Genomic DNA, 15,507 nt, shown 5'->3' with positions numbered 1-15,507 from the left:
TTCCACGTGAAAACCTGAAAAAGATTTCAAGCGACAATCCACTCAAGTTGCAGTTTTTGCCGATCTGATTTTTTCCGTGGTTTTTAAATGCGAATTAAGGGTAAACTGTGGATTCTAGTTTGGGTGAACTTTTTTTTCAATAAAATATCAAAAAAATTTGGATTTTGATAATTAACCCCAGAAGTGTATTTTCAAGCTTTCCAAATCCAAGTAATATGTTAACTGATCTCAGTTTGGCTGAAGGTCTAAGCCACAAATGCAGTAAAAAAAACCTCAATCCATTTCATTTTGCAGTTAATGTTAATATCCAATCTCACTGGTGTGACACAAAAGATCAATTAACACTTGTTGTGCGACTACATTCAGAATCCTACACAAAATACCTGGACAATAATGTCAAATTATTGTTCAAATGTTTCACTTTCATTTGTTAAAGCTTTAAAGTGACAGTTCTGGATTTAGTATGAGAATTCATGCAAAAATCACTGACGCGGTGCAAATGCGGAATTCCTGGATTGTGGGGATGCCAAGATGTAATGCATAAAAATCCAACGAACATCACATCATGTGTACATATTGATTAGGATGCACCCAATCCAGGGTTCAGTTTGGGATTTGGCCAGGATTCTGTCTTTTTAAACAGGATTTGGATTCGGCTGAATCCTTCTGCCCAGCTGAACTGAATTTGCATATGCAAATTAGGACGGGGAGGGAAATCGCATGATTTTTTGTCACAAAACAATGAAGTCAAAAATGTTTTTCCCCTTCCCACCCCTAATTTGCATATGTAAATTAAGATTTGGATTCGGCCGAATGTTTCGCAAAGTAGATTTGGTGCATCCCCAATAGTTATTATTTGGGTTATCGTGAGCCACATATCCTTTAGATCTGAGGAAACTACAGATTTCAGACTATCCAGGGCAAGACATGACATGATACAAGTGCCCTGGCCTAATGTCGTCGAATTGTCTATGGAATAATAATGCAATTTCATTTACATACATCAAATTCAATTTGGCCTTTCCTAGTAGGACCAACTATAAACTACATTTCATTCTTTTGCAGTAAGACCACTAGCTGTGCAAATAAAAGAATAAATATAGTACTTAAACGGACACATCCTACAGGGGTAGTTTGTGATCACTGAACAACTGTGTTTAATTACATTAATGAAGTGCGTGGGCAACGGACTAGTGTGATGTCATTTTCATTTAGCCAAACAGCTCAGGAGATCAAAGATTGTAATATATACGCGGCTTTTATAGGCGGCTCTATACGCGGCTCTATGCACCTTCAAGCCGCCATTCTGAAGAACAAACGGTCATTTCCAAAAATAACTTTTGCAGCTCACGGGGAAGGAAAGTCTTGTTTTGGTTCCATAGTTATGGAATACTCTATAGGCTAAAGCAAAGCCAGTGTGTTCAACTTCCATACCAGGACTGGGTGGTCTCCTTATTCCATGTGTGATGTTCCCAGTGGAAGCACTTCCATAATAGCGTATATATATATATTGCTGATAAAAGCCTGAGCTATAGCTATATATATTTATATTTATATGGACAAGTACTAATAAAGGTGATCAGCAGTTGTCGTGGGATAACAATAAAATACTACTAGAGGCCTAAGCCCATTGGGAGAGTATTATCTTGTCTGATGAGATTATCTTATATCTGTCCAACATATATTTATATATAAGGCATGCTGTTATATACAAGGCCTGCTGTTGGAAGTTCCCATATATGGGTCAATACTGGCCCGTATATATCGCCGTAAAAGAACCATTTTTTTCAACAGTTGAATCCAGAAGGGAGATGAGTAAAAGCATAGAATGAGCTGCACGAGACTTACTCTTGGCCCCTTTAGTTCCCTTGCGCTCCTTGGTGTATTCCTCCTTCAGTTTATTTATTAGTCCCTGGTCTACATGCCAAAGCTGTGTTGTTGGGGAGAGCACGTCTGTTTCTGCATGCAGCATGTTAGTAAGAGAAAGACAGCACATGAGCAGGCACATTAGTAGCCACTTCACTTATTTGTTAGTCACAGATAAAACAGTGTGAGAAAGAGAAGCAACAAGTGCAGATGCAGCAGTAGCACCAAGGCTTATTCTTATTATTTATTCTTATTATTTATTCTTCTGACAAGTTTGCGAGTGCAGCCTGATGTATAACATTATTATTACTACCGAATAGTCAACCATGGACTATTTAAAGGGATACGGTCATGGGAAAAAAAAATTTTTTTTCAAAATGAATCAGTTAATAGTTCTGCTCCAGCACTGAAGTCCATTTCTCAAAAGAGCAAACAGATTTTTTTATATTCAATTTTGAAATCTGACATGGGGCTAGACATATTGTCAATTTCCCAGCTGCCCCAAGTCATGTGACTTGTGCTCTGATAAACTTCAGTCACTCTTTACTGCTGTACTGCAAGTTGGAGTGATATCACCCCCTCCCTTCCCCCCCCAGCAGCCAAACAAAAGAACAATGGGAAGGTAACCAGATAGCAGCTCCCTAACACAAGATAACAGCTGCCTGGTAGATCTAAGAACAACACTCAATAGTAAAATCCAGGTCCCACTGGGACACATTCAGTTACATTGAGAAGGAAAAACAGCAGCCTGCCAGAAAGCATTTCTCTCCTAAAGTGCAGGCACAAGTCACATGACCAGGGGCAGCTGGGAAATTGACAAAATGTCTAGCCCCATGTCAGATTTCAAAATTGAATATAAAAAAAATCTGTTTGCTCTTTTGAGAAATGGATTTCAGTGCAGAATTCTGCTGGAGTAGCACTATTAACTGATGTGTTTTGAAAAAAACATGTTTTCCGATGACAGTATCCCTTTAAAAATAATGTAAAAGTCTCAGTACGGCCAGAATGAAGGTTTTAGCCTATCCAATAACAACTACTAAATGTATTAGTAAAACCACACAGCTGCTACTATAATTTTTATGGAGGGAGTAATTTAGTTGCACTCGCTCTTGAACTGCACGGAGGGTAATATCATCTCTCTTGCAATATACACTGGCAATAGCATAATAATAATAATAAATTGAAATAAGTTTAACTAAAACCAAGTGTCCCACTCCTGTTTGGCCGGACTTCACTGTGTATGGCAGCCACACATGGGGCACAATTTAGGTTGGTACTAAACGTATAAAATGTTCATATAAGAATTGGAAAAACCCCACGTATTGAACTGCAACAGAAGTTTCCAATAGAAAAGAAAGCTCTAGCGTCATGCAGCATTGAGAGCAATACAATATTCCCTATATGCCAGGCAGAGTAGGAGACTGTAACAATGGCATCAATCCATGGAAAGCACCTACTGGAATCACTGCTGAATAAACAGTTTGCCTATAAAGGGAATGGAAACAGCCGTCTCAAATGGACGACAAAGTCTGTACCCAATTAACTCTTTCAATTCCGCAAGCAGAGACAACAGCAATTGACAACACTGAATGGCAAATTAATTCCCTCTGTTTTGGTGCTTTGGAAAAACTTTCCGTAACGCATCAGAAGAACTAGCTGAACATCAAAACAAACTGTCATATGTTCTGTACTGCTCATTCATCTAAAAACTGTCAGATCTAGGCATGTGTTCTGCTAAAACTTGTTATAAGGTTAGATCATAAGAAGTTCACAGATACACTTACACATGTATTGTTGTACACTGGATTCACTTAAAGACCATAAAGAAAAGCAAATCCCCATTCAACCAATACCATTGAGTAATCGAGTCCATATAATCCATAGAGGCCAGTCCCAGAGTTCTGGAAGGTTTTCTCTACAGCCCGAGAACTTGTCAAGGTTCAAAGTAGAACCTACATAGCTATAAGTAGGCATATTGAAACTAGTCTTCATATTGCGTGACAATACAGGTGTGGGACCTGTTATCCAGAATGCTCGGGACCTGGGGCTTTCTGCATAACAGATCTTTCTGCAATTTGGATCTTCATACCTTAAGTCTACTAGAAAATCGGCTGGTTCTGCCTCAAATAAGGATAAATTGTGTCTTTGGATCAAGTAGATGGTGGTGTTTTGTTATCACACAGAAATAAAATTATATTTAAATAAAATGGAGTCTATGGTAGACAGTCTTTTTGTAATTAGGAGATTTCTGGTTAACAGGTTTCCAGTTAACGGACTCCATACCTGTACCTCTAAATAGCTGCCTTTTTTTTAAATGTAGCTCTAAAGCCAGATTCATTGGCAAGTGCTATTGATAAATCAAAAAGAACAGTTTTTCTGACTTTTTTTATACAAGTATGGGATCGGTTATCTGGAAACCCTTTATCCAGAAAGCTCAGAATTACACAAAGAATGTCACCTAGACTCCATTTTATCTAAATAATTACATTTTTTACCCTTTTCTGTGTAATAATAAAACAGTCGCTTGTACTTGATCCCAACTAAGATATAATTAATCCTTATTGGAGGCAAAACCAGCCTATTGGCTTTATTTAATGTTTACAGGATTTTCTAGTAGACATATGTAGATCCAAATTACAGAAATATCGGTTATCTGGAAAACCCCAGGTTCCAAGCATACTGGATAACATGTCTAATACCTGTAGTAGTAACAAACATTATTTGCACTGAAGAATCAAGTTTATGATGAAAAACTGGTTTAGAAACCGTTAGGCACATTGTTTCTTTCACTGTGTTAAATTTTTAAAATACATTTCGGAAATTTTCGTGACTTCCGGCACATGCGCAGTTGTTCGGGACCGGAAATTTACTCCAACTTTGCATGCGCCGAAACGTCCATCAAGACACAAAGATTAGCAGAGAAGAAGAAGCAGAAGATGGCTGCCGTGAACTCAGAGGCCAGAATCTGCAATCTGAGGGGTGAATAAAAAATTAGGGGCATTTGCCGGGGGGGGGCAGGTAGGCGGGGGAGGAGGGTCTACCCAGGGTGGGGGGATTTTTTTTAATTACAGCTTGAATTCTCCTTTAAGTAGGAGCATTATGACGCATCTTAAAAAAACAGAACCTCTAGTTTTATAAATCGGTTTAGTTTGTTAAAATCTAACAGCAGGTACAATGTAAGGAGCATCCTAATAAAACCCCATGTAGTCATCATGAGCCAGATGCTGCTTACCCCATTCTGTCCCATCCCCTGAACTCCTCGCTTCTCCTGCTCCTTCTCCATCTTCTGCTGTTACTAGGAAATCAAACTCCTTCAGTGCCTCCTCTGTATCATCAGCAAGTTCCGCTGCTAAACCTTCATTGCCAATCTGTAAATCAAACGTGGATATTTAAAATGATCTTTGTGAAGAGGAAACATCCCAACACCGATTCTGTAGACGACTTGCAAGAAGCAAATGGCTCAGTCATCTCAGCAGTGTTGTACTTTTTCTTTTCTTACAGAAATCCTCCATAGGCCTCCAGCATCACTCCACACGTCTCCATCACATCTTGCCAATACAGACACAGATACATAGATTGACATTGTGACTATAGAAAAATTTATTTATGTATTTTCTATGAGGGTGTTTTGTAAATAAAGTGCATGCTGTTTTCTATGAAGAAATACAATTTTATATAATAAAAGAAAATATAATTTTAGGCAACTTTTCAAGAGACATAATTGAAGATGGAAGCCGTACTTGTTTATTCCATTCTGTTGTCTGGTTTTGACTCTTGAAATAATGCAATGAACAGCAGTCAACTGTTTGATACATGGTTTAAGGGGTGAGAACCAGAAGTGCAGACAAACGACATTAAGTAACTTTAAAGGGATCCTGTCATCGGAAAACGTTTTTTTTCTAAACGCATCAGTTAATAGTGCTACTCCAGCAGAATTCTGCACTGAAATCCATTTCTCAAAAGAGCAAACAGATTTTTTTTGTCAATTTCCCAGCTGCCCCTGGTCATGTGACTTGTGCCTGCACTTTAGGAGAGAAATGCTTTCTGGCAGGCTGCTGTATTTACGTCTTAATGTAACAATGTGTCTCAGTGAGACATGGTTGAGCTGTTATCTTGTGTTAGGGAGCTGTTATCTGGTTACCTTCCCATTGTTCTTTTGTTTGGCTGCTGGGGGAAAAGGGAGGGGGGTGTTATCAGTCCAACTTGCAGTACAGCAGTAAAGAGTGATTGAAGTTTATCAGAGCACAAGTCACATGACTTGGGGCAGCTGGGAAATTGACAATATGTCTAGCCCCATGTCAGATTTCAAAATGAAATATAAAAAAATCAGTTTGCTCTTTTGAGAAATGGATTTCAGTGCAGAATTCTGCTGGAGCAGCATTATTAACTGATGAGTTTTGAAAAAAATAATTTTTTTCCCCATGACAGTATCCCTTTAAGGAACAAGGAAAGGTCATTGGTCCAGCCCCATTGCCCTGTGCATCCATACAAAACAAAGCTCAGTGTCTGCCAATCATATTATCAGCTGATAATGAGGTAAAGTGGACATTTATTTTGTTCACCTTTCAAAACCAATGAATTAGATCATTATGCAAAAATAAGTTTTTGGGTAGGGCTCCCTTCAAATGTAGCACATCTTACTTTATGCTTCTTGTTTATCTGCTGCTTCTCCCTTCTGTCAGGGACATCCTCAATTAGGTCCCCTTCATCTTCTTCGTCGCTGTCATCAGCACTTTCTAAGAAATTAAATGTTTCAAGAACATCCCCAGAGTTCCTGTGGGGGAGGAAAACATTTCATTATTGTCAGCCCTACTAGTTGTGCCTCAATGGAGGTTTGCTCTGTAATCCATTTAAAGGACAATGAAATGGCAGCTGTTAAGCATTAAGAATTGTAGCCTTTGTTGGCACAAAAACAACTGGCACTGGCTAATGGTACAGAAAACAGCTGTGCCGCCATCTTTGTCTGTATTCCTGTTTCCTCGTGCTGCCAGGGGCCAGTGCAACAGCAGCATAGTTATTGTGCAAATGTAAAGGAACAGTAACACCAAAGAATGAAAGTTTTTTATATTAATGGAAATATAATGCACTATTGCCCTCCACTGGTAAAACGGATGTGTTTGCTTCAGAAACTCTACTGTAGTTCATATAAACAAGCTGCTGTGTAGCAATGGTGGAAATTGAAAAAAGACTATATGGCACAGGTTAAATAATGGATAAATGAGAACACCATTATGTTCCACAGAGCTTATCTGCTGTGTAACCTGAATGGCTGCCTCTATTGCTACACAGCAGCTTATTTATATAAACAATAGAAGTGTTTCTGAAGCAAACACAGGTTTTATTACTTTAAACACTTTCATTTTTTGATGTTACTGATCATTTAAACATGCAGAACAAATAAACACTGGAATTACAGATAGAGAATTGTGTCCTAGCAACACAAACCCCAGGCCAGTTTATTTTATTTATTTATATATATGCCTTAAAATATTCCTCTGACAGTAAATCTTCACTGTACTTTAATAAAACAGTCAAACACACAGAGCTGCGAGTTCTGGATTTCCGATGACGAAGCAAATGTTTTTACTCTTTTTTTTAGCAGTGGTTTAAAACCTCTGCTTTCTCTCTGCTTCCGTCAACTAGTTAACTCCTTCTGATATGAAGTGCCCCCCTCTTCACTCAATAGCCCTTTGCAATTTCAATTTTTGCAAGCATGAATGGCTTTTGTAGCTAATAAACATTTCATCATTAACCCATTCCATTTGCATTCTGTGCTTAAACCTGTGAAAAGACTGCCGTATGGTACAGATATGGCCTTATAATGCCAATGCTTGCACGCCTAAAATTTACCATCTTAATCACTTGGAGACCAAGTTACAATCACTATTTACCAAGTGTTCACCCAGACAAGTGTTAGAGACAATATCAGTATTAGTTATTTTGAAATCCAAACAAGCTTCTTTCCTAGGAGGATTGCTGAAGGGCCCAGGCAAAAGGTTGTCATTAACATTCACAAACCTGTTTGCTTTTCTGACTTGGCTACTCCATTTTTTCAGTCAATGTCTAGATAAAGAGTATGTTCCCTGCCATTGCTCATTTAAAATACAGTCTACATGTGAAAAAAGTACAAAGAGCATGAATACTCCACCATATGAGACAAGCCTTGTTCAACATAAAGGTTAGGGACTAATTACGACTGATGAAATTAACAAGTAAACACAGCAGCATGGAATATTTGCACATACCTTTTGTTTGTTTGTCCCTTTAGTTTAAGTGAAAGAGAGTCCCCACCATTGAGAATCTGTTCCAGGTTCTTTGTTTCCACCGAGCCATTTGGCTCTGAGCCTGAAAGTCCCAGTAAAGAGCGTACCCTTTGTGACCGCACATCCAATATCGTATCTGTGTACCCAACCTCCTGAAGGTACCTGTTCAAAAAAGGAGAGAGGAAAGTCAGATTAGGTGGGGAAACAAGAAGCACCAAAATGACTGCACACAGTTCTATAACTGTAAAACGGTAACACAATAATTGTGTGCCAGGGAAGAATACAGGTCAAACACACATAGGCTATTTTACCAGCCTGGCCGGTAAAAATGCCGGTTGATCCCAATGTTATTAATAGGGAATAAAGATAAATATACAGGAAGGTCAGTGATCCCAATGTTATTAATAGGGAATAGAGATAAATATATAGGAAGGTCAGTGATCCCAATGTTATTAATAGGGAATAAAGATAAATATATAGGAAGGTCAGTGATCCCAATGTTATTAATAGGGAATAAAGATAAATATATAGGAAGGTCAGTGATCCCAATGTTATTAATAGGGAATAGAGATAAATATATAGGAAGGTCAGTGATCCCAATGTTATTAATAGGGAATAAAGATAAATATATAGGAAGGTCAGTGATCCCAATGTTATTAATAGGGAATAAAGATAAATATATAGGAAGGTCAGTGATCCCAATGTTATTAATAGGGAATAGAGATAAATATATAGGAAGGTCAGTGATCCCAATGTTATTAATAGGGAATAAAGATAAATATATAGGAAGGTCAGTGATCCCAATGTTATTAATAGGGAATAAAGATAAATATATAGGAAGGTCAGTGATCCCAATGTTATTAATAGGGAATAAAGATAAATATATAGGAAGGTCAGTGATCCCAATGTTATTAATAGGGAATAAAGATAAATATATAGGAAGGTCAGTGATCCCAATGTTATTAATAGGGAATAAAGAAATATATAGGAAGGTCAGTGATCCCAATGTTATTAATAGGGAATAGAGATAAATATATAGGAAGGTCAGTGATCCCAATGTTATTAATAGGGAATAAAGATAAATATATAGGAAGGTCAGTGATCCCAATGTTATTAATAGGGAATAAAGATAAATATATAGGAAGGTCAGTGATCCCAATGTTATTAATAGGGAATAGAGATAAATATATAGGAAGGTCAGTGATCCCAATGTTATTAATAGGGAATAAAGATAAATATAAAGGAAGGCCAGTGATCCCAATGTTATTAATAGGGAATAAAGATAAATATATAGGAAGGTCAGTCATCCCAATGTTATTAATAGGGAATAAAGATAAATATATAGGAAGGTCAGTGATCCCAATGTTATTAATAGGGAATAAAGATAAATATATAGGAAGGTCAGTGATCCCAATGTTATTAATAGGGAAAAAAGATAAATATATAGAAAGGTATTTTTTTCCAGAAAAGGTGGCAACCCTACGCACACAATGTACAGACTAGTTATAAGTGGTGTCCCATAGACATGAGAGGACATCACTGTGTATCTGAGCTTAACCCTTTCTCCAGCACATTTTTAGTCCCAAAGCACAACCTAAACCTTACTTGCCATCAGCATTGAATATACTAATGCTAATGCAGACAGGAGTCACACATGAACAATAGGTTCAGCTGGGTCCTTAACCAATTTATTAACTAACAAGTTTTATTATACCGTTTTGTGGAGGTTAACCTCCCTTTGCCAGACCCTAAAATGTTAACAGTTTAGTCACACTCTGTGGCAGTTCACAACTGGGTTAAAGATATATGGACAATCTGTAATAAAATTGAGCAATAAAGTTGTGCCAATGATAGATTTTGGCAGAAATGACAAAGTCTAGAATTCATTAGTCTTTTAAGGGACCGTATGCTGGGAATGGCACCATAGCATGACTTAAAATTATTTAAATGTGGTGATATTCATCACTTTAGGTACCTGAAAGCTTTGAGGGTGGGTCTTAGTTTAGGGTATATGTAGTGTAATTCCACAGCTTGGCCTTTTAAGTAAATATAACTTAAAATGTGTAACATCAGATATGGAAGATGCACAGATTATAGCTTTTGTGTCTAAGATTACAACCCCTAACAACTACCATAAATATATCAGTTGGACTTCATAGTCTCCCAGACTTACTACTACTACATGTGTCTACACATAACCCAAAAAGGTGCCGCCCTGTTGGCTGTGAAAGCATTTGTTAGAGCTCAGCAGCAACTGCGGGCCCTGCATGCTGCGGTCACATTGCTGGAATGAACTAAGCTGGAGTTTATGGATCAGGTTTTTAAAGATTGCATTTAAGCTATATAGAACAGCATAAGCAATTAACCCTTCTCTCTCTCACTACAAGCTAGGAGCAGCAACTGAAATGGATATGCAATATTGTCAAGCTTTAATAGGCAATATGCGAGCAGGAGTGTTACAAAATGGTAATCGGATCTCCCGCACAGGCACTCACTTATTTACTTACTGTCTTAACAGCTGACGGCCTTGTTTCCAGGTCAGCTGACTATTCTGAGGCCCAGGGGAAACCTCTGAATCTTTGGTTTCTTCTGAAACATAAAAGTAAATATAAACAACCAACGGCAACACCAAGAGATGTGCATAATCCCTACAGTTTTTACTGCAAATTGCTTGTATTACTGTTTCTTGCACTCTCATCATTTTAACCACTTTTATTTGCATTGCTACAATAAACCTGTTAGATAATAAATACATTTAAAGGACAAGGAAAGAGCAAAAAAGAATGTGTCTCCATTGAGAGGTATAACACTGCTGGTGTCATGCTTTTGCTGATTTTTAAGTGAAGAGAGAGTTATTCCCACAATTCCATGCTCCTGCACCAAGACTGTCAAGTCTGCATAGTTGTTGGGACCAGAAGGCAGCACATGCGCATTTAAAACTGCTCTTGACCGAGCTTCCATAGAAAGTACAAGGAGCAGTCACCCACAGATCATCTATAACTGTCCACACCAATAGCAACTCAGCCCAGGAGGAGGAATATCTTTGGCGCATGTGTGTTGCGTTCGCCGGCACCATCTTGCATACATCACGGGAAAAACGAGAACTAGTGTTGACTTTGGGAGGTCAGTACTGGAGTCAGGAACGTTTTTTTGAAAAATTATTTCAGCGATCATGTACACTCGATTACACTGTATCAAAATGATTAAAAGCCTTTCCTTATCCTTTAATAGAATGCTTTACAGTACTCTTGTCTTTACCTGAACTTTCCCTGTTTCAGATTTTCATTTTGGCTTCGCTAGAACATCAATGTTCTTTTGCCCTTTCAAAATCCTCCATACCAGGGGTGTCCAAACTACGGCCCGAGGGCCATATGCGGCCCAGGATGCATATGAATGTGGCCCAGTTTGAAACGCTTGGTTCCCGAGGAAATAGGAGGAGGGGGGACTCGCCCCATTGCCCAGTTAGTAATAATACGTCTATTTAATATCCAGGTGTCCTATATTCCAGTGTAGAGCTCCATCTGGTTATCCAACTGCCATTGTAGTTCTTTTCTGTGTATTTCCTTTAATTTTACAAATCAAACGTGTTTGTGTATTTCATGTGTGGCCCCAGACAATTTTTATTTTTCCAATGTGGCCCGGCGAGCCAAAAGTTTGGACACCCCTGCTCCATAGCTTCTCCCAAACAGTGGCTGTATACATATACACTTATACGGACAGTTTAGTTAATCTGCCTTTTACTATGCGTGTCTAGGAGTGTTTCTATAGCCAGTAAGACGCTTTGCAAGTCCACATTTGTGTAAATACACTGGTCCAAGGCCAAATGAGCAGATTACTATCTCTGTAGTCTGATAAGAGATGCTCATACACTGACTAATACTGACTGTCAACTGATTTGAATGTTAACTTATTTGCCAAGGCTGGATCTGCTGAGTGTGCACTGTCTTGTGCTGTCCCGTGTTGCATGAGTTGCATCTTTTTGCACTTTTTGTCTGTTGTCCGGTACATCTATGTTGTGTGTAGCACCATGGTCCTAGAGGAACGTTGTTTCATTTCACTATGTACTGTATAAACGTATATAGATGAAATGACAAACTCACTCTTGACTCTTAAAAAAAACGATGGCAGTAATGCATCAGCCCATGCAGTCTGCTACAAAAGGCTCGGCACCTGTCCCATGTGATTCAATTAAAGGGCATAGGACTATTGAACAAATCAGCCGAATTCTTAGACCTACCTGATTCAAATGTTGGTGTCTTCAAGTCTCCTTGATTCAACTCTGTTCCATATTTTAATTTATGGTACTTTGCCCTAAGATATAAAGTATGAGTTATTAAAAGATAAGCTTAGAAAAAAACTTAAAAAATATTTAAACATACTAAGAAATATCAATTTAGTGTGAGTGAAAAATTATAAAGATGAAGCTGCTTTGTCGCCTTGTTCTGTATTTTCACATGATTATGCCAGTTTTACATGTAACAATATGAATAAAGAGAGAAAGGTAATTTCAGGTACTTTGCCACTGAGAATAATTTCCAATCATACTAAAAACCTCAAAAGGCCAGAAGGCCAGAAGTCTGAAGACCAAGTAGGATAAGGTTTAGTATGAATGTTTATCCAGCAGACACAGGCAACAGTTTTATACTTTATTACCTTTAAATTGGGGTTGTACAGGGGCTAAGGAATTGAAATGCTGCTATAAAAGTGAACAGCTAAACAGTCGTCAGATAAAAGCCCTGGTATAATGCTCGATGCACAACGACTGATCTTACCTCTCTTGTTTTAAGGCATACTCTAACATCTTTATTCTTCTTACTAAATCTTTCTTCAAATTTTCCTGACCTTTTCTTTCTCCTTGTAAGAAGGCTATCCGTGCCTGTAACAAAATATGACACCATTTGTTAAAGCTCTTAGTAGCAAATGACTGAATACATGGTCAAAAACAGGGGTAACATGTATTCACCACAGGTACAAAAAGCAGCCTTATTCACACACATCGGGACCATGGGAAATAATTCACAAATTGGCCAGGCCGTCTAGAGGCCTCAATATATGGCCCAATAAGCTGCTTTTATTTATTTATATTTTATTGCCCCATGTAAGGTCACCATGAGAGTGAAATATCAAGGAAGCTTAAATAACGTACAGAAAATAGCCACTACCAAATATTTGATATCTGTACAGCTATGGGATCTGTTATGCAGAATGCTCAGACTTGGGGTTTTCTGGATAATGGATCTTTCTGTAATTTGGATCTTCATACGTTAAATCTACAAGAAAATCATTTAAACATTAAATAAACCCGATAGGCTGGTTTTACTTCCAATGAGGATTAATTATATCTTAGTTTGGATCATGTACATAATACATGGAAAAAGGAAATTTTAAAAAATTGGATGATTATAATGGAGCCGATAGATGATGGCGTTTTTGTAATTTCGGAGCTTCCAGACAATGGATTCCATACCTGCACCAGTATTGTGACAACAAATACAAGGCTGTGTAACTGATAAATGGGATTATTAAGACATTTGTCACTTGAGATCCATGTGGTCTGAAACATGTGTTAAATAAAAGATTTGCAGCTGAGACAGAGGCTTGTGTGCCCCTTCCTACCCTTTGCTGATTACTAAAACAAGTAACTATGGGATGCCAACAGCTTTTTTACATGTACATAATTAATGGTCATATACTGGCAGGTGAATGAACAGGAGGCACTTACATATATATTATATAAGTTTTAATAAATCATGCAATACAAGTTACGAAGAACACAACTGATATCAGCACCGCTACAAAGGATATAACTTACAGGATATTCATGATTATTGTGTATTATATAGAGAATAATGTACTACTGTAAGTTATAAGGATACCAGAGGTTAACAAACAATGCTTGATCATATAAAGGCAAGACGCTTAACACCTCAAGTAACTCCAAGGTGGCTTATAATACCCTCATTTTACAATCGTAGGTACATTATTTTTAACAGGTGCCACATGGTTTAATGATACATCACTAAGCACCATTTATAAGGATATATTGTAGAGAGAGATATATTCACAGTCCATGCCTGCTAAAAATTGAAGGCTCCCAAAATATTTTCCATTTCATTGGAGGAGCCTGAATGGAACAAATTGATACTCCTGAGCAGGGTCCTCTATACCTCCTGTATCCGCTGTATGTCTGTATGTAAAGGGTATGTTTAATGTTGGTGCTTTATAAATATGTGTTAATAATAATCAATGGCAACTATACCGCATACTACTATTCATCCAATAGCTACCCACTGGGTGAGAGCGCACCCCTCCTCCATCGAGGTCTGGCTGAAGATGGTAAATACCACGGTCTCACATACGAGGAGAGAGGTTCTCCTGAGAAATTCCATAAGGTACGGGCTCCTTGGTGTCACATACTCCCAGAGGCCCTTCAACCATTGGACCCTTGGCTCCCTACACCTCCAAATAATAAAAACCCACTGTGTATGCTTGAATGTTAATTAGAAATGTATTTAAAGGGATACTGTCATGGGGAAAAAAAAATTTTTCAAAATGAATCCATTAATAGTGCTGCTCCAGCAGAATTCTGCACTGAAATCCATTTCTCAAAAGAGCAAACAGATTTTTTTATATTCAATTTTGAAATCTGACATGGGGCTAGACATTTTGTCAGTTTCCCAGCTGCCCCCAGTCATGTGACTTGTGCTCTGATAAACTTCAAACACTCTTTACTGCTGTACTGCAGGTTGGACTGATATCACCCCCTCCCTTTCCACCCCAGCAGCCAAACAAAAGAACAATGGGAAGGTAACCAGATAACAGCTCCCTAACACAAGATAACAGCTGCCTGGTAGATCTAAGAACAACACTCAATAGTAAAAACCCATGTCCCACTGAGACACATTCAGTTACATTGAGTAGGAGAAACAACAGGCTGCCAGAAAGCAGTTCTCTCCTAAAGTGCAGGCACAAGTCACATGACCAGGGGCAGCTGGGAAATTGACAAAATGTCTAGCCCCATGTCAGATTTCAAAATTGAATATAAAAAAATCTGTTTGCTCTTTTGAGAAATGGATTTCAGTGCAGAATTCTGCTGGAGCAGCACTATTAACTGATTCATTTTGAAAAAAAATTTTTTTCCCATGACAGTATCCCTTTAACAACTAACCTAGCTGTAACTCTGTGTAAAGGCTTTTGACAACATAACCAACCTGATAAATGTGTATTGTTATATTTGGTTTGACAAAAATTGACATTTAAAAAAACAAAAAAAACAAAGCCCCATTAAATAGCATCAGTAAAATAATGGTGACTGCACTGAAAGCTGCTCGAGTGGTGGAGCGATTATTTGCAGGGCACTAATGCACCATTGACAAAT

At 38.1% G+C, this 15,507-nt stretch overlaps 1 protein-coding gene across 3 annotated transcripts in view; it reads right to left on the bottom strand.

The window, feature by feature from the left end:
• Nucleotides 1-15,507, bottom strand: part of strn3.S (striatin 3 S homeolog) — a 39,643-nt gene that overhangs the window by 13,365 nt on the left and 10,771 nt on the right. Inside the window, exons 2-8 of one of the 3 annotated variants that reach the window (XM_018232186.2) lie at nucleotides 12,902-13,005; nucleotides 12,367-12,440; nucleotides 10,637-10,715; nucleotides 8,112-8,291; nucleotides 6,508-6,640; nucleotides 5,099-5,234; nucleotides 1,849-1,959 (exon numbers count right to left, since the gene is read on the bottom strand). In XM_018232186.2, coding sequence (XP_018087675.1) covers nucleotides 1,849-1,959; nucleotides 5,099-5,234; nucleotides 6,508-6,640; nucleotides 8,112-8,291; nucleotides 10,637-10,715; nucleotides 12,367-12,440; nucleotides 12,902-13,005 — 817 coding nt within the window. Of the gene's footprint in view, nucleotides 1-1,848; nucleotides 1,960-5,098; nucleotides 5,235-6,507; nucleotides 6,641-8,111; nucleotides 8,292-10,636; nucleotides 10,719-12,366; nucleotides 12,441-12,901; nucleotides 13,006-15,507 lie in introns of all 3 variants that reach the window. The other 2 variants (XM_018232185.2, XM_018232187.2) reach the window with 2 other exon arrangements.

This window comes from Xenopus laevis, chromosome 8S (genome assembly GCF_017654675.1).
Source record: "Xenopus laevis strain J_2021 chromosome 8S, Xenopus_laevis_v10.1, whole genome shotgun sequence".
In the NCBI taxonomy this organism is placed as follows: Eukaryota; Metazoa; Chordata; class Amphibia; order Anura; family Pipidae; genus Xenopus; species Xenopus laevis.
Note: the sequence above shows the minus strand (reverse complement) of the source record. Positions and strands in the feature narration are given on the sequence as shown.